Genomic DNA, 25,847 nt, shown 5'->3' with positions numbered 1-25,847 from the left:
ACACTGAAAATGGTGGCTGCTTGGGGCAGAGCCTAGGCCGGACGGCGTTGGCGTGGGCCATGCCCACTGAGGCCCACTGAGAGGGAAGAGGGAGAGGAGCCAGGTCCCGGGTGGGTTGTGCTGGGTGACACCTGGGTGCTGGCTGCAGAGGGCTGTGCCAAGGAGCTGCAGGCCCGCGGTGATGAGGGCATGGCGCGCTCCGTGGCCGTTTGCCATCAGGCTGTGTCCCTTCGTATTATCTCTGATGGGTATAAATCCCATTCGTATTTCTCCTGTTCTTTACAGTTTATCGAGCAGTAGTCATGTAAGTCTGACGCTATTCAGTGTATCTTTGCTCATCGTGGGCCTCTGAACAATGAAGAAAATGTGTAGGGTGTTGCTAACTTCAACAGCAGCAAGATGAGGCCCTAAGACTTAGGATACCTGTATATATATGTAGACTTGGGATATTGTCCCAGTTTACAGCTCCTTACCCAGTTTCAAAGATCATGTATGTTAGTGCTAACGTGGGTTTCAACTTGTGCTAGTCTTTCTCTTGACCACTGAGAGTTGAAGTAGTCACACCGGATAGATAGTAGTAATGCAAAGGAAACCACTGAGAGTTGAAGTAGTCACACCAGATAGTAGTAATGCAAAGGAACCTTACCAGTACACAAGCTTTGATTTGTTGGTGTTTAAGTCTATTTCTCACAGAGTTTCACTCCCATTTAAGCAGAACATAGAAAATTATCACCTATTCTTTCTGCTTTTCCACTTAATAAGACATATTTGCTGACAGGCTCTGAAGATGAAGTAATATGTAAGTAGCATCGTGGTGGAGATTTTTTTTCCCAAGTTAAAGCAGAAACATAAGAGCAAGCTAACTGAAAGGGCCTTAAAATACACTACAATACTCTCTAGGGTATTTTTAATGAAATAACACAATCAAGTCCCTGATTCTATATGGGGGTTTTGTGCATTAAGTCTGTATGTGACTGTTAGCATTGCATTCAGTCATAAGTGAAGTGTGAAGAAGTTAAATGTATGTGGAATTAAAACCAATATAAAAATCCATTTCTACAGAAAGTTAAATTGCATACCTAGACTCTCACTGATAAGCAGTTCCTCATATAAGTGATTTCATCAAAGCACTCTTCAGGTGAGTAAAGGTCTCCCAGCATTAGCAAGGAACTGCCAGGATGACCTGGAATGAGAGGTGAACAATACACTATAGAAGTAATATGTAATACTTTAACGTGATAAATATTATGGGCAAAATAATCATTGCAGGTTGTGCAGGTAGCTATAAACATGTGCCACCGTGCTCTGCAGAGTTAAGAAAATAACGTAAGCCTTGTCAGGGAATTTTGAACCAATTCAAGGGAAGTTGTGTACTGTCATCACGTATGTCTCATCTTTCTACCTCCTTTTCTTGTTCACACTTTGACAATTGATTCTGCTCTGTGGCCACAGCGAGGCTTTCCAGTTGTACAAAAAAGATAACCCAAACTAAAGCTGGTGCTTCTCCTCCATGGTGTATCCTAAAATACTTCAGGAATTTTATTTGCACCTAGGTGCATGTATTGGGTCTTTTCCATGTTCATCTTTCGAAAGATCTCAGAGAAGACACTTGGACCAACTGGGTTTTCATGTTAGGCGTCTGGATGAATTTTGTTTCCGTGGTCCCAGCCAGGGACTGTGTGTAGACTAAGAATACGAATTGTAACCTATTTGGAGTGAATCACAGTTGCCACGGGTTTACCTTCTCACGTTCTGGCATCAGAAAGACAATCACTAGAAAGCCCACAAGCAAGCCAGGCTGCTGGGTAGGATGCAATGGGAAAAATGAGGCAAAGCTGGCCTCCTGAAGCCAAAGTTGTATCCATGCAGCTCCTTCCAGCATTGAAGTGCCTGCCTGGAATGCTGCTGCCCCTTCGCCGCCGTAGCTCTGGGTGTTTGCAGGGGTTTCGCAGGCCAGCAGAAAGAAATTTGGGCTGCCTGCTACTCTATTGCTGCATATAGTACTTGACAGACTTTAAAGAACATAGTCTGGACCAGTCCACAACTTCCTCTCTAAGAAGTTTTCTAAATGTTTATAATTTAGTGGGATTTTCATGTAGTTTCTCATTTATCTTCATGCTACAGCTATGTTGAGTCCGGGTTCTGCTTTACTTTGGCTTCCAGCTTCTTTTGAAGTCCATCATAAAAACTTCCATCAGAACAAGCCATAGCGTAACATGCAAATGCATTGGCCCCTAGAGCATCCTTTCAGAGTAGATGTATTAATAAATAGAATGTTTCTCCGCTGCCACTGGGGTGGAAGGTGTAATGGAGTCTGCATTCCTTAAGCAATACGGTTTTCTATTTAAAAAAGAAATACATTGTAAAGGATTCCATCAAACTGTTACAGCTTTGACTGCCCTTTGGCAAGAATTTCACACACTTTTTTAATTTAAATATTACCTGTTTACTTGTCTTTTTTAAGGCAGAATACTTCTCTTCCCCTTCTTGTAATAGAGATAGTTGTAAAACAGTATTTGTAAGACCATTACCTGAGTTATATTTCAAAGATATGTTTTCATTCTATTTTTCCAATGCTCTAATTTACAGTTTTGGAATAATAACATAAATTTAAAGATGATGTGTTTGGAATGAGGTCATCTTAATTCCTTACAAGTCAAAACGTTCTTGTCCAAGATGAAAACTGTGAACTAAGTTCTTGAAATACGATGCATTTTCTAAATCTAGTTTAATTTGCTATAAGATACATGTTTTTTGGGGACTGTTCTTAGAAAGATTTTAATTTTTTTCCACATTGTTTCATAAAATGCTTTAAACTATTGTTAAGATTTAGAAATGTGCTTAAAAAGTTTCAGTTGTCTCTGGGAAAAATAGTCTTAATTTATGTTGACCTTTCTTTCCTTTGAGCATTTAGTCTGCATTCAATAAAATTTTGATGACTGCTCTTTAGAAGACAGCTGTACGATATAAAGTATTATAAATATTCAGCTTTCCTCTTCTAGCGTTGCCATTAACAGCTGGGCATCCAGTTCAGCAGAGCAGATTTTGCAGAGAGAGCTTGGCATGTTCCTGAATCAGTATAGTGAAGAAGACTAGAAAATAGCTTCTTATGGTTTGGGGACCTGTAAAGACATAGAGCATCTGTTCCCCGGTTAAGTCATAGTCTGGTAGCACTGAATCATGTTAAGAGCTAAAATGATGGGAAGAAGTACTTTTTTCACCTTGGCTGTACCTGTGTTTTAAATGCCTAATACTTTATTTCTACTAATGGCAAAATAATTTCAACCCTTGCTCGGAAGGTGTGTAAATGGTAATGCTTGTGCCTTTTTCCATTGTTTATAGTCTCTGAGAAAGAGACAAATAGAGTGATTTCACTTCAATGTCTTGATTTTTATCTCGAGTATAAAATGGAGAATTGGATTTTCTTATGTAAACACTTCATCCTTCTAAACAAGCAACGTTTTTGGTACATAGTATTTTCATCAGTTAATGGATTTGCTTTGGATGAGATTAGTTTTCTTGTGTAGTATAAAAAAATGTGAAACACAAGAAAGGAAAATGCCTTTAAAATTACAGATTACAGACCTTACTACCAGAAATCTTGGTGTCTAGATGACCATAAAACTTGTCCATATTTTTCTCTTGCAGAGTTAAAAGAGCATTAAACTTGGACCCCATTAAAAAAGATAAAGTAAGTATTTGTTGGTGTATGGAATCTGGGCTGCGTATGTATGTATGTATGTGTGTATATATGTCTAAATGCATACATACATGTGTATATAAACATGATATTTTCTTAGAGTTGCATTTATATTGTTACAGATTGGCTGTTGTCTAGAAATATCTTAAGGTACAAAATTACTGCTGAAAAATGTTAGTATAAAATTTATTGTCTTCCATTTGTCATAGAACTCCCTGGCTTTAAGTAATATACATCTGCACGGATCACTTGAAAATAATGGAGAACTAGGCATATATTTATTGCCATTGCTATTTACCCAAGAGCTGAATGAGTTAAGATCCTTGGTGAAGTCATTTATTAGAGATTAGCTCCATTATCCTGGAAGCAAATGTTCTGCCATGTAATTGTACGTGTAACAATATGGAATTATGATAATGCTGTAATCTGCATATTATAAACTGCAAAATTGAAATGAAAACATTAAGGGCATTTTCATGTCAAGGATATAATTACCTCCCTCAGCTAATCTGGCGTAATGAAACAATAAAGTACTAACACTGCAGTAAATTTCACCACAGTTATCACAATAAAAATAAAATTGTACTGTTGCTATTATTTTTTGTAAATGCAGCTATCGTATACTCCCCGTACCAGCATGTCATGACATATGTCAGTTTATTATCTGCTCCTACCAACGGTGGGTGTTGCTGCAGGCATCAGTACAGAGGAGCTTGTGAGGATGGGAGTGTTAAGGGAAGGAAAATTTTGGAAAAGTGTACAAAGAGAAATAGCTGGCCAGCAAATGAGCTGCCAGTAAATCTCCACGTCTGGGCCATTTTGAAGAGATTGTTGGTGCGCAGCACATATTTGGAGGTCTCACTGGTATTTACCAAAATAGAAAATTGCAGTTGTAAAAATTTTCTAGATACTTTTTTTATTTTAATTTAAACAAAGGTGGCAGAATACCGCAGTGGCACTAAAAAAAATCATTAGCGATTTAATTAGCAGCTTAGTGTACCATTACCCAACTTGTTCTGCTCAGAATGCAGCTGTGACTGTAATTTTGCATCTGTTTCTTGGGCTGTAGCAACGTTTTTGTAGATGAGTGGTCCAGCTGAAATTACATACAATTCTTTTTCTGCCTTAAAGCTGTTCCTTCCCTACCCCCTCCCCATAAGATAAAAGACAGAGTTACTTGATGGTTACCTGCTTTCAGGTTCTTGTGCAGCAAGAAGCTTAACAAAAACCCATCTGGATGATAAACACTTTCACTGGAATCTCAGGAATGTAGGTTTACGCTATGATTTTTAGTTCATATGATGCCTCTAACAGATACATGTCAAAGATTTAAAGTGTACCATAATTAACTAACGTTGTGGAAGGAATGTAAGGTAATAAACACACACGGTTTGTGCAACGTATGTTTTAGCCCTGGCTCATCCATTGCTGTTTCTCCAGTTCCTTTCCTGTTATTCAGGAGGCACTCATTCCACTGGCTGGTCAGACTACCCAGAGCATGCCTGAACAAACCAGATCAGAAATGAGTATTTTAAATTTTGTGATGTCAGCATGGCATCATTAAAAATTGCATAATTGAACTAAGGATCTTCTTCCTGTAGGAGAAATTCTGTCAAATACTGTCCTTTTAAATACTACAGTAACTTTTTCATGGTAGCTGCTCAAAGGAGTCATAGTTTGTATCCAGAAATACGGTAGCTGAGGTGACTGCTGTTCCAGCAGGAAAAATACCCTGAAAGTGTAAGCAGCTTGGAAATTCTCCCTGTGCAAAAGAGATTTGGTGCCCTAAAGGGGCACTGATACTTCACTGTAATTAATGTTTCATTGAAAGATGATTTGAAATATTTCCTTAATCTGTTTGAATTAGTGACAACAGACTGACAATTTCCATCAGGTATTGTTTAAATACCGACAGACTGTAAAATGAGTATAAACAGCTGAGGCAAAATTATTTAGGGTATTCAAGACTAAAACATGACAAGTAATTTCCAGGAGCTATAAGAAAGCGAGGTAAGTGGGCAGCAAATTAAATCTTTTGAAATACAGTGTAAATCATATTACTGATGACCAGTGCTAAGACTGTGAGGTTTTAAACTAAGGGTTATCACTCAAGGCAGACTATGAGAAGAAAAACATCAAAACTGCAGCTTTGTGTGAAAGTGCAGTAAGATATATCAGAAATAGAAAAGCACAGAGCACGGGAAGTGTAATGCTCTTACATAAATCAGTATTTTCTCTTCACCTGAATTAGAATTGAATGTACTGTCGCTCTGTTTTGAAATATAATTGCCAAAATTATACTTTGAAGTGATAGCATTCTGTGAAAGAAAGTAAGTGTGAACATAGGCTGTGGTATGCGTGGCACAAGAAATGCCTTCAAATGAAGGAGATTAAAAGATCGGGATGTTTTAATAGGAGTTCAGTAGTGAAGAGCAGGAAAGAACTATAGGTGCTCAGTTTTATGGGTGGAATGATGCTCAAGTTGGTAGAAAAGGCTAGTTGTTTGGGAAGTAGATGAGTTTTCCTTTGTTTTAAAGACCCAGGATCGTAACAAAATTTAAAAAATCAAGACATCACTTATTTTGTTTTACTGTGGGATTTACTTTGATGACATTATGTTTCCAAGAGGAAAAACAAAAATCACTAAACTACAAAAAATCCCAGTTTCTCAGAGTTGCAAGTCAGCATCCTATCCAGAGAGCAAACAGTGCCCCAGATAATCCCAGTTAACACTTCCCAATCGCAGACTAGTTCTTCTGAAAACTTCTGTGCCCAGTGCCTTTAACATCATTAAATAATTGCTTTTATATTGTGACTGACTGGAAACCTGAGCCAGAGACAAGATTTTGGATTTAAGGGACTCACTCGTTTTTGGGATTTTTTTTAAATTAACACTTGTTTAGAGAATTATTAGAAATAATCTTTTGATAGAAAGAGAATCTAAAAATACTTGCTTGTCATTCATGTGTCTTAAATTCTCAATACTGTAGAAAAAATAATACTAGGTTTTGAGTGCTTTAATAAATAAATAAAGCCTCACAAAACAAACAAAAAACCAAGGTGTTCATGGCAGAATGCCTAAATCTGTGGAAACTACATACATTTGTTCCTGAAAACAGGGAGACTAGTGTTAGAAGGGCTCTCTTTTTTTGAGTAAAACTAATGTTAATGAGGAGAGGGAGTGATAGAGCATCTTGATGAGCACCTGGCAGCCAGCCAAGGTCAACCCTCCGCAACACGTAACGTGGGCTTTCCATAACTGGGAGTACAGAAAGTTAGGAATTACTTAGGGAAGTCTATTGCCAGATGGTTACTGTTGGGAGAGGCTTTGTCTGGTTTGGGGTGCGATACGTAACTGCGGGCAGGAAAGGTAGAGCCCAGAATGTAGTTTGCAGAAGAGAAGTGTACAACTGTTGTATGTTTAGCTGGACGTAGATACTTCCTTAGCCAATATTCATCTAGATTCTTTGTCTTTTGTTACCTTTTAGCCATCTGATGCAACACCTTTGAAGACCACCAGGAAAAATCTAAACTGTTACTCACCGACAACGGGAACATGCCAAATGAGTCCATTTTCATCTCCCACGAGTCATAATGCACAAAATCTCAGAAATCACCCATCAAATGGTTAGTTGAACATTCTGTCTTTCTCACTGCAACATTTTTCTGGTTACTGGCTTGATTTAGCTCTCATGTGGTATGTTTGATTTCTTTCCCTCTTAAAGAACTCTTTGGAAAAGCTGCTGCTGATTTTCAAAGCTTGAATCTTTTTGGTATAAATCTTGGGGGTGTTTATGAAACAACTTGTTATGAAACAAGTTTTGCTTTCTGTTGATCAATATTAAAAACGTTTAACTTTGGCTCAGCATAGAAAAATGCACTGCCATTTTTGTCAATAATTCCACTAATTCTATGTTTACACTAGCAATGTCCTTTATTTGCTTTCTTGCCAAGACCCAGCTTTCATCGGCAGAACTGGTATGTGCTACTGCCAGTGACTGTGTTCCTCTTTGGAGCATACAGGGAGATGTTCTGAGGTTGCTGTCTGCTACTCTACATTATTGCACTCCTGAGGTCTGGACTCTCTTGTGGTCCAGAGAGCTGGAAAGGAACGATATGTGCAGTCGATGCATGTTTAATTTTGTGGCCTTTTGAGACCTGTGTTGAGATTTGCCGTGCAAGTCCCAGTTTATATACTGCCAGGTTTCCAGTGGTAAATGTATGTGTACATACATACATACAGCGTTTCTCAGCTCTGGGCCTTTCTCTGTGAATATTGAAAGTTACGTAGATTTTATCAAATCAAAACTAAAAGGGAAGTTCAGTCAGTTTAACTCTTCTGCTTTGCATTCTTTATGTAATTATTTACTCTTGTTTTTCATAGTATGGCACTTCAGGGCAATTTTTAATTAAACTAACATAACAATGAATGTCATTTGCTCTCAGAAAATATGTCTTTTTATAATTATATTATTTCCAGTTCACTTTAGGGTGTATGGTCACCTAGTTACACAGTCAGTTTTTGATGCAGACAACTGTGACTGCTCAAGATGTGTATTTTCAGTAGACTAGCCTGCTTTTATGCCTATATAGGTTGTGGTCTTTTTCAGGGTGAAGGAACCATTAGACCACCTGGTGTGACTTTTTTGTATTCATTAAAAATATACAAAGGGACTTTCTTGTCATTTTTCCATATAGAGAGCTCAAGAGCCTTTATCTCCTTGCAGTACAGCTCCTAGAAACATGGTTAAGTCTTGATTTGAAGACTTCAACAAATTTAAAAAATAATAACAATAAAAATCCATCCCTTCCTTTGTTAGGAAGTTCCTTGTTCAATTACCTTCACTATTAAAAAAACTCTATCTTGTCTGATTTTGAATTTGTCTGGCTTTAATTTTCAGCCATCAGTTCTTGTTATGCCTTTTTGTTGGGTTAAAGAGCTTTTTATGCCCCATATATTTTGGAATTTATGTGCGGTAATTGAGGCCTCACTAACATTCATGAATTATGATGAGTAGAAATATTCTGAGCAGGATAGAATAAGCACTGTTTGAAATTTATCTAGATGTCTGCAGATTTTTGCACTAGCTATTGCACCATATGTTCTCCTGACGGATCTGCAAAAGTGGATTTTTCCTCCAGGAAAAAAAGGGAATTTTTTTTGTTTGTTTTAAAGGCATGTGATCATGAAATTCTAGGATTTTGTCAAAACTGCCTGAACTAAAAATGAAATTACTGCCAGCGGAAAATACTACAGGCCGTGAGCATTACATCCCTTTTCCACATTAAAACTAGGAGAGCGCTTGAGGAAGCATGGAAGTACCGGCTGTTTTGGTGGCAGTAGAGCTATGGATAGTTACAGGCCTGTGTGCAGGGTTTGGTTTGGGGTTGTTTTTCTAACTATTGGTCATGCTAGGAAACTAAACAGAAGCAGCCATATCTTAACTCTTTATTGTGCTGCCAGTCTTCCTTACAACCTGGCTTTCTGTCCTCCTTACCTGTTTGTCAAGCAGCATAAACACAACTGAGTTTTCCATGAGCACTCACGGCCAGTTGGAAGATTCACAACTTTCCTACCACGTTCTCTGCTGATTCCAGCCCTCCCAGAATAACCGCCTTTCCCCGTTAGTCCCATGCTTTTGAGTTGGGCATTTCCCCCCAGAAGTAGTAGAAAAATAATTGTCCGTTAGGATGTCCGTGGGAAAGGTGAACATGTACTGTATTTCCATACTGATATTAAGTGTGGACATGAGGGAACATTCTTTTTGCCTATAAAAAACTGATCATGTGATCATAGCTGACATTTAGGTGGGTAATTACTCAGTAATGTAGTACTAACCATCTTTTTTTTTCCCTGTGTTCATATAGCTATAAGGTGGTGGTATATAAGACTTCCTCTTATATCACAGGTTTCAGGTTGTCCTTTTAAACCCACAATTTCTCTCCTCCTTCTGAAAAGACACTTTTAAGTGTTGTAGTGTTTTAATAGATTACGTATATCACCTGTGAGGTGTTAGAGTATAATGTATATTCTGTTTTTCTGTGACCCTTATGTAAAACAAGAGAATGAAAATTATTACAAAATTAATGCCATTAGCTATGAAAACCTATTTTGCCTTGTGCCAAGTACACAAATAGTAGTTGCATGGAGTTGCTGAGGAGACAGGTGGAAATTGCTTGTCTTCTGAACATGACTTTCTTCTCAGTAAGTGTGGAGGGTGCCTCAAAAAAGGCTAAATACCTACAGAGTGCTGAGATTGTTCAACAGTAACACACGCTTATTTTAGGAGAAGACATGAACCAACCCAGTGATAAGATAAGTGTGTCTTCAAGACATTGCCCAATATATGTCCTGTTGGGTTGCCTGATAATTAGTATATTGCCTAACTACCCAAAATCTCACAACCCATTTATGACATAAATTTCTAGAATACTGAATCTTCACTAGTTTCTCATCATTGTTGGCTAGCATACTTCTAAGATTTATTTTAGATTGATGTATTTTTATTTGAATCAATCCAGGGTTCTGCCATTCCATAGTACTGGCCTAAAAGTAGTATCTGTTTGATAATTGATGACTGATGTCACTGCAAGCTCTATGAGTATTTAGATTTAAAATTAAATCTTTTGGGGTCTTAACCTTTAGCTACTATAGTGGAACAGCTTAAACTTTTATAGCACCTTGTCATTCTGACGTATTTCTAAATGTTTTACACAATATTAAAATTAAAAGTTAATTTATCCTTGAGTGCTGATACTTTTATGTAATAATTTAGATCCAGCAAGAAGAAATCAAAGTGTTTAATGCTTAGTGTGGCCTCTCTTTTTTTTAATCCGATGTCAGAAAGGAGACGTATCAGTGAAATGTGAAAAGCACCTCATTCCAGGGGTCTGTTCTCGAACCAACGTGCTTGTTAAGGCCACGGTAAAGACCTGTTGTAGTTTCGTCCGAATTTTTCCCTTAAAGATGCATGTAACCTTACAATAATAGCTTTGCAAGATGAAGCATTTGTAAGAATGTGTATGTATCTGTTGGAGGGACAGTAGGTAAGAAGTAATTTAAAACACCCTGTGAACTTCTTTGGCACCAGAAAAAAAGATCTTTCTTGGGTTTTGGATAGATGAGTGTAGTCTGATTGGCTAGGAGTACAGTGAACTCTGAAGCTGAATTACTGGTATTCAGTTCTGTGTCATTAATTGTCAAATGCATTAATGATCTCCTTGTTTAAGAGGAAAACTGTTGAGAATAAAAGAATGAGTGCACGAATTATTCCTCTCCCCCTTCGTACGCGTGCATACACCTCCAGTGTTCCGTCTTTAATAAGTATCAGGTCCAAAAGAAACCCGCTGCAGAGGAGAACAGAACAGTATCCGGAAAAGGGAGTTTTTACATTGTAGTAGAAAATGAGAGAGTGAGCGTGTGACTGATATTGCTGAGGCGGAAAATCCTTTAAGTGGAAATTGCAAAAACTCCACATTACGTGATGGCTTCAACTTTGGCCACCACTAAAGAGAAGTCATTTCCACTGCTCAGATGTGGCCTCTTTACCGTGGGAATCTAGACAGATACAACACTTAAGGTGTTGAAAGGTGACCGTGTAGATTGTGTGGAGCACAGGACCATGAGTACCTGTGGCCTCATTAGTTTCAGTAGATTCACCAAAGGCTGCTACTGGGGCATCCTATCAGAAGTGACTGTATGGACTATTTTTTAAGCATTAGTTTTTTCTGCTAGTCCAGCACCGTCCTGATGTGCTAATTGGAGGGCGAGTAAAATGGACAAGATAATGTACGGACTTCAAAAGCAATGGTAATTGATACACAAGATGAAATTTTAATCTGGTTTTGTCCTAATATGGTTTCTGTCTGAACTGTATAGGTTGTGATAAACTGTAAATAGATGTAAACTCAGGAAGTGTTTTGTGATCAGAGGTGTGTTGTTACACATAACGATACCCATGGTGAGGCCTTTGTAAGCAGCTGTTGAACAGTCTCAAGGAGATAGCAGCCAGTGGACCAAGGTTGTTATTTCAGTGCAGCACTAACTTTCTTAATCTGACCAGCATCAGTGAAAACATCCCCCTGTCTACCTGCTTTGCTTGGAATCTGGTCATTTAAGTGCCCAACCTACAGTGACAGAAAGGCAGTCACCAGTTTACCAACACCGCACGTGAGCCTAGATTTTATCAACCAGCTCTTGTGCTAATACCCCATTCCTGTTCCCTCACAAAAACATAAAACTGCTCAAAATACCAGTGCGCTGAATTGCAGAACTATGGATCGCTGCGCAGAATAATGGCAACCGGCATATGATTTATCGTGCCCCATCATATGACGAGCCAGAATATGATGTTGTCAGCACAGCACATCCGAGCCTGTGGAAGTAATTTGCGGTATCTTTTTGTAGTTGTTTACAAGATGGAGTTGGGAACCAGGCACTTTTTATTAAGAGACAATGGAGGTTTAATTGCTCTGTCATTACAGTATTTTCATTATAATGCTCTGTGTTAATATCCTATATTATTAGGCAGTTAGTAGGATTAAAAGCTGCCGAGTAGAACACAGAAATCTGTCAGAATTATACTAACTTCCAGTTGTTAATACTATAATCCAAAGGTTTGCACAAATGTGAATTGATGAGAGGCCAAATTACGGCAGAGTAAATTACAGTGAAATTATTGTGTGTCATTACAAGGGATTCTGTCCTGCTTTGTGAGTTTTGGGGTTTTTTTTTTCATTTTCCTAAAAGATGATTCAGCAGTCAGGGTTCATACTAACACCCTTTTCATGTGCTTTGAATACTTGATATCTTCTTTTCATCTTTATTGTTCCTTTTCTTTCCTGTGAACCTCCTAGGAGATGGAACTGAGTGGAACCAGTCAGAAAGCAAATTATCCAGGAGAGGGCAGCCTCAAACACAGGAGCGTGGGTAAGTGTGTTAATTTCTTGTGGGTGCAGTGCCGTGATTTTCACTTACAAGAGGTTACTATTTCATCCAGAATTAAATTAATAGTGATTATTTTTAATACTTGTAATTCCGCAGGATTGGATATTCAGAGTCACCAAATGGCAGGCTTGCAGTTATAGGTACAGATTAATGTGGGGTTTGCAATACAACTGTCCACCCAGTTCTGGTTTTCACTAGTCTGGGACATATGACACTGCCAATTACAGGAGACACTGCACAATGAAGTATTGTAATTAAACTACTAAAAGGAAGGTATGTTTTGCCTTTCCAGACTCGTCTGAAAGTGTACATTCTTCACCTTATATTTGGAAGCATATTTGCCAAAGGTACAGGGCCAGTAATGCAGGACACTTTTTGGTTAAAACGAGCCGCAGATGGTCGTGGTCAAACTTCCTGTTTGCTTTGCAAAATCTTCTAAAATTCCTGTCTTTTCTGCCACAATTTTATTGTAAGCTATAAGCTTCCTGACATTAATGGGCTTTGGACAATCCACAGTTAGCAAAGCGCTTAAATAGCTGTTTCAGGTGAAGTATCTGATAAACTGCTTCCCTAAATTTGATAGATGTCAGGAAGGAGAAGTGATAAAATGTGTTAGGAGTAAGGCTGCTGGTGTCTCGTGTTGTGAGTATGGCTTCATCTTTTCTCTTACGAAGAACATTTCATTGTTTCTAACATTGCCGAATCTCAATTAAGTGAACTGAAATTTCTGTGTCAACAGTGCGTCAGGCTCAATGTGTTATGTCCATCAGCCAAAACAAACCCATCCTTCCCTCAGTTAGACAAAGGAAATATTTGCTTCATCTATGATAGAACTCGGTGAAAAAGTGGAAAGCTGTGAGTCTTTGTATGTTGGATTGTATTGGGGATGCCTTTCATCCTCATGGGAAGTCACCCAATTCAGAAATCCTGGAGTTACGAGTATTTTTAATACGGAAGTTGTGTATGCTCAGTAAAACTGCTTAGAGGTTAAGTTTTAATTTAGCTAAAAATCTGAAAGTTTCCTTCCTCATACCTTTTGCCACTAATACACTGTGTTCCTAGTTACTCCTCCACCCATTTCCAGCCTTTCCACTCAACTGAACTTGCATTCGCCAGAGACTCTTGTGATCTCTTATTAGCAGAATTTCTAAAAAAAAAAACCTCTTTGTTCTCTTTCTTCAACACTGCCTACATTTTTCTTCTTGAAGTCTTACAATCCTGTTGTGTTGTCCTGCCTTTTTAGGTGGTGCTTCAGCTTGTCCTCTGGTGCAATCTTGACATGTATCTTTGACATCTGTCTGAGCAAATCTAATTCACAGCTCAGCATCAGTATGGCTAGATCACATCTCTTCTTCTCTCCTCTACAGTGTTATATGTTTTTGATCATTCTGTGTAATGTCACTGTTCTGTATTCACTGTCTTCACTGACATGTAAATGTTTGCATTTAATGGTTCAGTATGGTTTTTACAAATGGCAAGGTATGTGGGAGGCTAGCAGTTAAGGACAGGCCAGTAAAACACATTTATAAAGTTACACCTACTGGTAATACTTAGGTGAACTTCCATGCACTTTATTTTTATAGGGGGAACGTATACTGTACGACACATTGACATTAGCGCCTTCTCCCCCCCTCTTGGCATACAGCAGTGATGAGGTTGTAGGTCTGTCTCTAAATTTGAGGTTTCTTATAAGGGTGATTCTCCCTTCTGTGGGAGAAAGTGGTAAATGGATTATTTCTCTGGTGTCTCCATTTAATTTGCATGTTTCAATGGTTCAACGAGAAAATAGCCTAAACATTCATTGCAGGACTTTTGTCAGTGCATATTCAGTGCAAATCCTTAATCATGCATTAAAGCCTGTGGTTTAGATCTAATCAGATTGTATATTATTTTAATTTTTAGTGCAAACCCATTGAACTCTGAAAGCTGACCATCTTCACACTCATAGTAAAGTGTGTTTATGCCTTAAAAGGGGAGAGAGTACAACAAAGCTGAACAAGTAACATCCCGTGCTGTTGTCCCTGCTGGGCTCGGATTTAACCCTCGTGTTCCCTATGGAAAGCACAGGCAGTGGCGTATGGCCTTAACAGCCCGTGGGTTTGGGCAGCTCATCCTCTTGATTAAATTCCTGTTTTTACCATTGTCTTCCCACACGATAATAAGAAAATTCTCTAATATCGCTGATATTCCTGTCCTTAAAATTAGGATATCTGTATTTTTGGCAGTCTGCATATAAATCCTAACCAAAGGTAAGTTATGTTTGGTGCGATCGGACGCAGTCTGGTTGCACAGCCCATCTGTTTGCAGCTTATCTATGTCCATCCTGATCACAGCATGAAGAACCTCCAGGAAACCCTGCAAACGCCGATTTTCAGCAAGTGGCGATGTGGCTAATTGAAACTGTTTTATTTTAACTTTTTATGCAGGTTCCTGGAATTGCAGTCCAAAGTGAACAGTTCATTGGTTAGAATTCTGAAAACAAGAGCAAATCTGACAAGCCTACAGGTCTGCTTTACACTGATTTATATTTCCTAATCTACTTTCAATATAGGATTTGAAATAAAAGTGAAAATCTTATGTGCAACATTTGAGTTTTAAGGAATAGAGATGCAAGTAAAATACTTGAAACCAGGCAGGTTTGACTTGGAAATCCAGCAAATGGAACAAAAACCCAAAACCCAGAACCTAGTAATTATTTTTTTTTTTTAACTAGAGGAGTTGCTTTTCCAAGTACACCATTTCTAATTTGAATCACTCCTCATTTTGTACACGAATAAAAGCATATGAAGTACTTCTCAACTATTATTTATAACTTGAGGTATGAATTATTACTGCATAGATTTTTATGTCCTTGAAGATTAAGTATCCCTTTGTGTTGAAGTGATTGTACTATTTAATTTACCGCTAATATGTCATCATTTAATAGTCCGTTTAATACATACTAAAATGCAAATCACTTTTCTTTTTATTCACATTTTGTTTCCTGAAGAAATTTAGCACAAGGTTTGTTGCTGTGTATCGACAGCTGAGAAATAGTTCAGCGTACTCCAAGTATTGTCTGCGTTTATTTTACTTGCGCGTGTGGTCTGACAATGTTTTATTTACAAAAAAGACTAACTGAAAATATTTTAATTGAAATGTTTATTTATAAAACTATCAACAAATCCTTTCTGTTTCTCCTGAGATCGATAGGGTATGGTTGAGCTCTACCACGAAATGCCCAGGAGTGTGTTCAACAGAACTGTAAATGCTTGTGGATTTTTGTTTTACTGACCTATTATAGCAAGCCTGCTCGTGTGCCAAGATTGCTTTTCTGGGGATCAAGTGTTAATCTGTTTCAACAGCTGAAGACTTACGAATGAAGCGTAAATAACAGGAGATTTTTAAGTAACACTTCCCAAGGCACCTGAGTGCCGTTTGGAGGAGTAGTGAGTGTTCTCACACCCTTCGGCCCCCTTGACTTTCGGTGAGGTGCAGTCTCGGGCATCATTTCGGGCTTATGAAAAATTTCCAAAAGTTGTGTCTTTCAGATGTTTTTAGTAAGCTGTAGACCTCCCCCTAGACTGCCTGGGAATGGGATTTAACAATGTCTTTAATTCTGTTTTTTTGTCTAGGCTTTAGAGGGCAGTAGAGAGCTTGAAAATGTTATCGGGGTCTCGGACTTGTCTTGCGCCTTGAGTGCTGAAATGCGGAAAACCCAAGCGCTAAGTAAGGAGGATTTTCAATAATCTTTATCCCCTTTAACAGTGATCGCTCCAAACGTTTCCTGGAGTCGTCCCCCTCTCTGTGTGCTACCATGGGACTCTGACACTAAGTTCTTTTGGGCACCTTAAATGTCCTCGCGCATCCAAGCAGGGACATAAAAGCAAGGCAACCCCAACGGCCGCTCTTCTAACTCCACTCCTGGGCACAGATGGGGAGGAAAAACTTGCAAGAGCAACACCTTTTCTCATGTAAATAGTTAGATACTTAGTGGGTAGTTAGCTAGTGATTAGGCTAAACGTTTGCACTTTGATTGCATTGCCCTTCTTCTCTTTTTGCAAGGAAGTAGTTTTGTTTGTTTGCCTGTTAGGAGGATTAGGCTGAATATAGGTTTCCAGGCTTTAAAAATTGCTATTCATGTGTCTTTAAATGATGGACATACCAGATGCTTATTGTGTTGGGATAAGGGCACTTTGCAGGTGGCACATCTGCAATACCTCTCCAAAGGAACTCAGAAAGCCAAAGATTTTCATTTATACGGGTCCATTTTTAGGAAACTTTTTATCTTTACTCCAAGTCAGAGGTTCTTGGGACATGGGAATCCTCAGCAGCGAGAAGTGCATTCATACTTCTCTTCCCAAATGCCTCTGCAAGTAGAAGGGGAGTATGTGATGAGTAAATTCTAAAGCAAAAAACTTGTTATGGATAATAGCAGGGGAAAAAATCTGTTCGCTCTCAGGACGAAGAAATAAAGACCTACCTTACCAGATCATTCCTGCAGGAGTTAAAAGTGGTGAAAGGTAGCTGTAGGCACCCAAACAGCCCTAATCTTTATTCCTCAGACCAGCGTGTTCCTTTGTTTTCACAATAGCAACCCCTTTTCTCTGTACAGGTGTGTGTCTCAGGCTGCATTTACCCACCACTACGTAACGTTGTTGTAGCCTTCTCATACCGACCTCTGATAGTCCAGATTCCACTGGGCAAGCAATATGAATAATATATGCCTGTACATATTCCCCGCGTCCAGTCCCTGAGCAATCATATGAAGAAGAGAAACCGGTTTCTTAACAGCTGCATGCACAACATTTTGCCCATATGCATTATTCTACAACCCATCTGGTTGCTCTGTTTGCTGCCGAGTGTAAAAACGCTGGAAGTAGCTGTAAGAGGGCAAAACCTGGGGTGACTAGGGCTGCTGCTTTGTGCACAGCTGGAAGCAAGCGGGCAGTAAAGCCACAGGTGCTGGAGAATGTTTCCTACCAAGGAGCACTGGGACTCTGCTGATGCACTAGGTGCATGTGCCCCAGCTCTGGAATTTGTACACCACCACGCAATTCCAGCAGCTACTGTTGTTAAAATTACCATTTCTTTCCTGACTCATTGGGGGGTTTCTTTTTGCATGTACTAGTTCCCACTGTGATGTGGAGAAGCAGGTGCTTTCTTGCCCAAGATGAAGTTTTCTGAAAACACGCTGCGGTTGCACTGCTGCCCCGCGCTGGGGATAGGGCAGTAAGGCTGCAGCCAGGAGAAGGTTGCAACTGGCGCGTCAGACCTCTTGCTGACGTTTTCGGTTACCTCGCCCTTTGTTAGCTTCTTGCTGCTTGCAGAATGAGAAAGAGCCATCTTTTCCCCCGTTCTGAATTGGGAACAAAGCACCCTTCAGCGCTAGAGCACAGTGCTGGCAACAGGAGGGGGGGTGAGGCTAAGCACACCTTCTCCAAATTCGCTTCCTTTTGAAAAGGTTTTGTGATGCTCTTTTTTCGAGCAGCTACATAGATAAGGGGGGGAGGTTTGTCATCGCCTGAAGAAAACTACAGATGCTTCAAAAGTGATGAAGGTGGCATAGGTATTATTTTCTTTGAAATCTCTTGGGCGACATTTACTGATTTCAGATTTATTTCTTCAACTAGTGAGTCAAGCAGAAGGGCTGCAGCTGCTTAAAAAGAACGATGGAGAACTTCCTGCCCAAGGTAAGAACTTCCTGTAACTCCTGAGTAAAGTGCTTTGATGATTCCTTTTAGTTGATTCCTTCTTAGTTCTTTCCACTTGAGATAAGTTGGGTAACCTTTAGTGTGTGAAAATGATTATAATCGAATGTGTTTCTTTCAAAAACTTTGGCGCTGCTCACATGTAACTTTTCATAGAATCACTGAATGGTTTGGGTTGGAAGGGACCTTAAAGATCATCTAGTTCCAACCCCCCTGCCATGGGCAGGGACACCTTCCACTAGACCAGGTTGCTCCAAGCCTCATCCAGCCTGGCCTTGGACACTCCCAGGGATGAGGAATCCACAACATCTCTGGGCAACCTGTCCCAGTGCTCCCCACCCTCTCGGGGAAGAATTCCTTCCTGATGTCCCATCTCAATCTCCCTCTTTCCATTTAAACCCGTTACCCCTTGTCCTGTCACTCCAGACCCTTGTAAAAAGTCCCCCCCAGCTTCCTTGTAGCCCCTTCAGGTACTGAAAGGCTGCAATAAGGTCTCCCTGGAGCCTTCCCTTCTCCAGGCTGAACAAGCCCAACTCCCCCAGCCTGTCCCCATGGCAGAGGGGCTCCAGCCCTCGGAGCATCTCTGTGGCCTCCTCTGGACTCGCTCTCACCGGTCAATATCCTTCTGATGTTGGGGCTACACAGCTGGATGCAGCACTCCGGAGGGGTCTCACCAGAGCAGAGCATGGGGCAGAATGTATTTTTATTTAATTGTATTGGGCACTTCTCCATCAAAGTGTCTTGCCCTTGAGGACGGTGTAGGAATAAGCGCAGTCGGGTCATGGGGCGTTCGCATACACATGTATCAGTTATCCTTGTTCGTCCTCGCTCTCCTCCCTGCCTTCCACATTTTCAGTGTATGAGCCACGCAGCACACAGCCTTTGCAGCAAAACCTTTCACCTTAGATGTACTGTGAGGTATTTAGCACACTCCCGGGGACTCTGAAATCCGAACTATTGCGTTTCTTCATAACTAATGCTGTGAAAATATTTGAAGCTGGTGGCATTTAATATAGTGTGGCCCCCGTAGCCACTTCAGTGCCTTGTCTAGCTGGGAGGGTGGCAGGGGGATACACACAAGGTTGGTTTTCTTCTCTCATATCCAATAAAATCAACAGATATTCACCCTGATATTCTGAGATTTCTGCTCTCTTCATGCATGGTCTTAAAACGGAGCAAAAGCAGAATCAAATCCGGTGATGGCATCTCTACTGCTCTGTCTGCAGCTTCATACCACACCTCTGATCTGGGTTGTGTCTGCTCTTCCACACGCCTGAGTTCTGTCTGCTGTGGGGAATTCTCTTACAGGAAGGAGAATTGATCAAACTGAAGTTTCCCCAGCTCCAGCAGATGCCTGCAAAATGGAAAGGAGTAACATGCTTTTTAAGGAATTTGGCTGATTTGTGCCATCTGCTGTTTCTGATTTACAGCTCCCTGTATCCTTCTGTTCACACGGTCACAGCCCCTGTCGGAGGCTGGTGATGGCGAAGGCTGAGGGCCAGTGCAGAGGTACAGTCACCGCTTCCTCCCTGCGCCGCTTTGCAGCGGTGTGCTGGGTTTAGTCGGGACAGGGTTCGTTTGGTCACCAGGATACACACTTCTGGCTCCGTCTTTGCTCCAGAAACTAGTCCCTAACGTTAAACAAATACCCAGTCTTGTTAGATGAGAAATATTTTGGGAAAGTAGGATGGAAAATAGAATTGGGAATTTGTGTGGACCAATTTTTATGAAGTTTCAGTGTCAATTTTGCTTTAATAAAGAATATATTCAATTTTGCAGTCAGTACAGTAGTAGGAGGGGCGAAGAATGGGATGAAAGAAGAGCATTTGGAGATGTTTTACTTTGCCTTTTAGTTTTGGATGTGGTTTTTCATAATTATTTTTAATTAGTTATGCCTAAGACCTAAAACTTATGACTCTTCTGTGGCTTGATACAGATGGAATGTCACATTATCATCACATGCTGAGGCATGAAATTTATTTACTTTACATAAACAACCTCTACTTAAAACAACTTAATACAAAACATTCCTTGCTCAATGGGCAGCATTATGTAGGGCTCAGTATATCATTTTGTGTGACCAGCATAAAAAAATGGCATCATTGTTTGTCCATGACTAGCATTTCCAGTAAACAAAATGTTTTTTAATAGAATGTAAGCAAACTGTAAAGCAGCTGCCAAGAGATGAAATCTAGTTGGTATGTTGCAGTCCGAAACATGCTTTTTGTGTGCTGAGAATAAATGTGTAGGCTGCGATACGCATATTTTAAAGGAACATTTAATAGGTTCAGGGTTTCAGGGAGTGAAGATAGTGTTCCAGACGGGAAAGCTACTGAAGCTGGTTGTTACAAATTATACTAATACTTTGCTTCCCCAGAACTAAGCACGGACATAAATCATGTCCGTGGCTCCGTCTGTTGGCCAGGGCAGAAACGAGCGAGGGCTGTAGAAGATCAAATACTTGCAGTGTTGAAGAAAAGTATTTTCAGGCTGCATCTTGCAGTGAAATTAAGAAGTACTTTCCTTTCCGTGTTGTTCATCCCGCTAAGCCCACGGGCAAACGCGTTCACCCCTCTTAAGTTTAGCTGTGAACGTTCCTGATGTTCACGCTGTTCCTAACCCAAGAGACAAGTTTGCACTCTTGGCCACCGCAGTGGGGGCTTCCCAAGGGACTAGGCCGGGAGGCTCTGTCCGTACTTCTGCTCACAGGGCTTGGACGTGGGGACAAGTTCATCTCGGTTATGCGTTCAGCTTGTACCTCAGCATGAACACTTGTGAACGGGAGAGCGTTGAGCAGAACTGACTGACCGCTACGCCCGCGCCGAGTGTGTCGCACAAGGACCTGGTGCACCTCACCTGTTTCGTTCAGCCCGAACTTCCTTGTGTGTTCCCGTGCAGAGAGCCAGAGCAGTCGCTCTGCCCCCCTGCGCTGGCATGAAAACTCTGTTCTGGGGGCAGCTAGAGAAAGGGGCCTGTTGCATTCGGATTTGTGTTGTGTGGATTAAGGGCTGTCATTGCTCAGGCTAAACTTGACTGCGCCTCTTCTCGCGGCCTGCGCAAGCGGGTCCTTTTTCAGCGTGTAACTGCAAAGTCCTCTGCCGTCGAGAAGAGGTAGCAAAACCCACTCTGTGGTACCCAAAATGTGCACTGCGAGTAATTTTCCTAGGACAAGTGAGTAATCTTGTGGATGAATGCTACTGGAAGGTTCAGGAGCTGGCGGACAGGTTTCTGCTGGACCCACCAGCGCTGTGCTCAGCCCCGCGGGTCTGTGGGGTGTACCTGCACCTTGGAGTGCCTGTTGTCACACACAGCCTGAGCTCCGAGCAGCGTCTGGGTCTGAGGTCGCTGACACGGTAAGCTTTTGGGATGGAAGGAAGGGGGCAAATTACAAACCTCTGCAGTGATTTAACATCCTCGGCTATGTAGATGAAATATTAAGCTATTAGCTGTTGTGGCAGATACAGAAATGCACGTGAGACGGGTGACTGTAGGCCTCAGACGCACGCACGTGCGTTCAGAACTGCCAACCTGCACTTCAGATTTAGGTGTCGGCCCCATTTATTCATGGATTTCTCACTCGTGTTTATGCTCTGTTTTCCTGTGTACCTTTTTACTGATGCAATAGCTATTAATTTTTAATTCTAGTGGATCTAGACTTTCGAGTATTCAGCTTAATGAAAAATTAAAAAGAATTGTAGTTCTTGGAACAGCTACATGGAGCAACTCCTCCATGAGAATAAATACTGCTTTCTCCCATGAACATAATTATTTTAAATAAAAAAGAAAAGAAACATCAGTTTGGACTCACTTAGTAGCAATTATATGTTTAAGAGGTGTAAATAACTTGCTATCCAGACATTACAAATATCCAGGTGCTCTGTATGTGCTGATGACAACAAAATTGAAAAGAAAGACTGTAATAATTCTGACTGGTTTTCTCTGCAGAAGATATTGATTATTTGTGTGTGGTGAGAGATTTGGAAAATTCAATTAAAGGAGTTGTGCAAAGGTTTCATAAATTTTCCTGGTACAGCGTGTACACAGACATTGTTGCGTATTAAATCAATGCAGCACTTCACAATATATTTTCTTTGAAACATAAAAATAAATAACATTTAAACAGTTCTGCTTACTACAGAAACAAATTTTATTTTCTGTGAAGCATTTAGTCATGTGCTATCACTGACTCATACACATTTGCCAGCTGTAACAAATTTTATAGACGTTTTCTCCAGAGACATAGCTCATATACTATGAATTTTTAAATGAGCAAATGGTGAAGAAGGGATGTCAGCAATATAAAAATTGATCAGTTAAAAGATAAAAGCATAAGTAAAGAGATTTGTATGGTAGTCTTAATAGGTTTTATTAAATAAAAATACTATAAAAAGACAGTAATGAATAGACTGAAGGTTTTAACTGTGCTTGAGGTGGAGAAAAATTATTCTGGCACATTTAGTAGAAGATTGGTTTTATATCACCTGACAGGTGAACATTTTTTTTCTCCCTGCTTTTTAGATCTGTAAATGTTTTAGGGCAGTCAAACTTGGGAAAGAACGGTGGGCAAGTCAGATGGGAAGAGAAACGGGAAGATTTTTGTCCTTCGTAACGGTGCTGCGGGCCGGGGCGAGGAGACGCCTTGGTGAAGGGCAGCAGGATTCTGCCCCCCACCCACGAGGCTGCTGGTGACTCCAGCTGCTGCCCTGCCCCACGCAACCCCAAAGTGCTGAGCTGGTGAGAAGCGAGCAAGGGACCCGCCGCAGCCCAGGCGCCTTTCCGGGCGCCTCCACAGATCCCCTCCGCTCATTCCCTCGTCACAACAGATTCCCACACGGAAGTTTGCAGATATTTGTTCTCTTTGCCTTGCTGGAGTCAAACTTACTCGGGAGTTCTGCATGTACAAATACCAGGAGAGAGAAGGGTTGTTGGAGGGGGGTTGCCTCTTTTGTTGGGGTTTTTTAAGAACAAATTCATTATCTTCATCAGCTCAGACACCAAAAAAACCCCAAACCTGCTACATTGGGAGTTTTTGGAGCATATGAGCAGTAAATCCTATTATTTTCTTATTGGATTACCTAAATCCTAATGCCATCTGTGTGCATGTTACTGTAAATAAGGCTGGTTTGTCACAATGTGCTCTCATGGTCTTCAAGGCCAGGCTGGATGAGGCTTGGAGCAACCTGGTCTAGTGGAAGGTGTCCCTGCCCATGGCAGGGGGTGGGACTGGGTGGGCTTTAAGGGCCCTCCAACCCAAACCATCCTGTGACTCTATGATTCTGTGTTTGGAAAGAAAGCAGAGTTAATGATGTTTCGTGTGGTTCTGGGCAGCTTCTCAGGGTGAAATGCAGAGCGGGGCTTGGCTGCTCTGGCAGTACGGCTCCTGTAAGTACGGCACGGCCGGAAGGCCGCAGGCGGTGACCGAAGGGTTTGTGACGGCTGAGTTAGGAAGTTGCATTTCGCACAAAGAACAGCAACTCGTCGTTACATTCCAGTCTTTTTCTGCTCCTTGTCTGACAAGACTGGACAGCCTCCTGTGTTACGCAGTAGCTGGTGGCGGTGGTTGATGACAATTTGTGTAAACAAGTGGTGTTTGTTACGTACAATGCCAAAAGGTTGCTCCTGAGGCAAAGGTGAATTGGATGCCCTTTTTTATGGAGTAATTGTAGGAGACCTAGCTTGGGTGATAACTTCTGGCTTGGTCTGGGTCAGCTCCAGGTAATGTCCCTGGTGCCTCATGTCAGAGCCGCAGACAGGTCGTCTGCATCCCATCACACACCGGAAGCGTGTGACAGCAAAGGAATCTCAGCATGGCAGATGAGGAGAACCAGGAATGTTCCTCACCACCTTCCCTGGCTTTGATGCCTCTCCCTGTCTTGGTTCATGTGCCGCCCCTTTCCTTGGAGTAGCAGCCTTTTAGCTGCTGAATACCTGGTGGTTGTTCTTGGTACGTTTAATATAAAGCGAATAATTCCGACTTCTCTCTTCACCATTTGTGGTGTGGGAATCAAAATGCCGTGTGATCCATCAGCAGACACTAAGGGTGCTGAGGCCAGAGCTGGTCATCTGCTGCAGAAAGCCATGTGGAAATCTTGGCACTCTCACGCTCCTGCTTCCAGACCCTTTCCCCGTATGTTCTCATTCCCCAAGTTCCTTCCTACCCTTGCACGCTTCTCTGCTTCTCCCAGCCATCTGCTCAGCCCCTCGCCCTCCGTGAGCAAGGGGCTCAGGTGAGGTCGCCTCTTGCCAACCCTTCAGAGGACGTGGGGGATGGCTGTTCCCCTCGTGCAATCCCTGACTGGATTCTGCTCAGCCTGCTGATGTCGTCCTTAGGGACTCGTACTTATTCTTTTATTATTAGGAGCAAAACAGAAGGACCAGCTTCCCATACTGACAGCACGCTCCGCTCTGCTTTGTCATTGTTGGCAACCACGCGGCATCTGTGCATGCTCACAAGTAATTAAGGCAATCCCCAAAGTTTCTGTTGGGATGCAGTAACTGTATGGAGCAAAGGGGTTCTGGCAACGACTGCAGTAACTGATTTAACTCATGTTTGTGCGGGGATTTTCGTGAGTTCCATGATGACACGTTTGTCCTGTTTATCGACACTGATTTTCCTCCCCCACAGAGCACGTTCAGACTGACAGCAGCTTTGCCTTCCTGAGGTCGCTCCTTGACTGAGGTAAGCAGCCCCTCGGCCTGCCACATCCAGGTGGGATGGTCACAGGGACCCAGGCACTCGGTCGTAAAACATCTGCGGTGACCGTAGGCCGGCGGTCAGGGCTGTCATAGCGTGGTGGGAAGCAGCTGCTGCGCTGCCTGTGGTGTTTGTTACTGCTTTGGTAAGCACGTGAAATCTCCAGAAACTCAGTCCCGCTCTGAAACACCCCACGGCATTTCTCCCCATCGGCACTGCCAGTTTCTAACTTGGCAGTGGCAATTCAGCTGCGATACCCGTGACGGAAGCGAGAAAACGTGACCTTAACGGGCAGGGCTGCGGCCTCCAGGGAGCTGCCTACTGCAGCGCTGCCGATGCAGGGGTGCTCGCTGCCGGGGCTCAGGCTCTGCTTTCCTGCTGCGCTGTTTTCGCCGCCGTTGGTGCCCGGGGGGCTCCAGCTCCCTCTGGCAGGCAGCACGCAGCCAGCCGGCCAGCCACGGGCCTCCGAGCTGTGCTCCGTGCCGAGAGGACAGAGTCCTGCGGAAGGCAGAGGGGCTGTGCCGTGGGACAGCGATCACTTTAAGCTACACTCACCCTGACCTCCGCTGCAGGGCTTCAACGCGGAGTTAGCTCAGAGAGCACTTGTGTCTCTGCTATTAATAGTGTCCTGTTTGCACCTGGTCCAAAATAAGACACGTTTACGTTTTCTGGGTCTCTCTATCCCCTCCCAAGTGTGACCAGCACCGTAAAGCCCTTTGCTTTCTTACTTTTTAAAAAAAGAGTTGTGAGAGCTAAACGGTCTTTTAGCAATTACTTCCCAACCTTTTGTACAGATAAAAACTACACATTTCCTTG

General features: G+C 41.7%; 1 protein-coding gene across 1 annotated transcript; it reads left to right on the top strand.

The window, feature by feature from the left end:
* Nucleotides 1-189: 189 nt before the first annotated feature.
* ITGB3BP (integrin beta 3 binding protein (beta3-endonexin)) lies at nt 190-25,015 on the top strand. The gene is made up of 8 exons (XM_010146459.1): nt 190-248; nt 3,649-3,691; nt 7,189-7,327; nt 12,557-12,629; nt 15,074-15,152; nt 16,262-16,355; nt 18,260-18,319; nt 24,963-25,015. Exons 1-8 carry the CDS (start codon nt 190-192, stop codon nt 25,013-25,015), a joined length of 600 nt encoding a protein of 199 aa, XP_010144761.1.
* The last annotated feature ends 832 nt before the right edge of the window (nt 25,016-25,847 follow it).

Source organism: Eurypyga helias, unplaced genomic scaffold (assembly GCF_000690775.1).
Source record: "Eurypyga helias isolate BGI_N326 unplaced genomic scaffold, ASM69077v1 scaffold28872, whole genome shotgun sequence".
NCBI classification, from domain to species: Eukaryota; Metazoa; Chordata; class Aves; order Eurypygiformes; family Eurypygidae; genus Eurypyga; species Eurypyga helias.
The sequence above is the reverse complement of the archived record's forward strand: the minus strand, read 5'-3'. Positions and strand labels throughout refer to the sequence as shown.

Coding starts and splice junctions, on each gene's coding strand:
- ITGB3BP (XM_010146459.1), top strand. CDS start 190: ATGGCGCGCTCCGTGGCCGTTTGCCATCAGGCTGTGTCCCTTCGTATT. Junction 12,630..15,073: donor CCTCAAACACAGGAGCGTGG/GTAAGTGTGTTA, acceptor CTTTTTATGCAG/GTTCCTGGAATTGCAGTCCA. Junction 16,356..18,259: donor GCGGAAAACCCAAGCGCTAA/GTAAGGAGGATT, acceptor TTCTTCAACTAG/TGAGTCAAGCAGAAGGGCTG.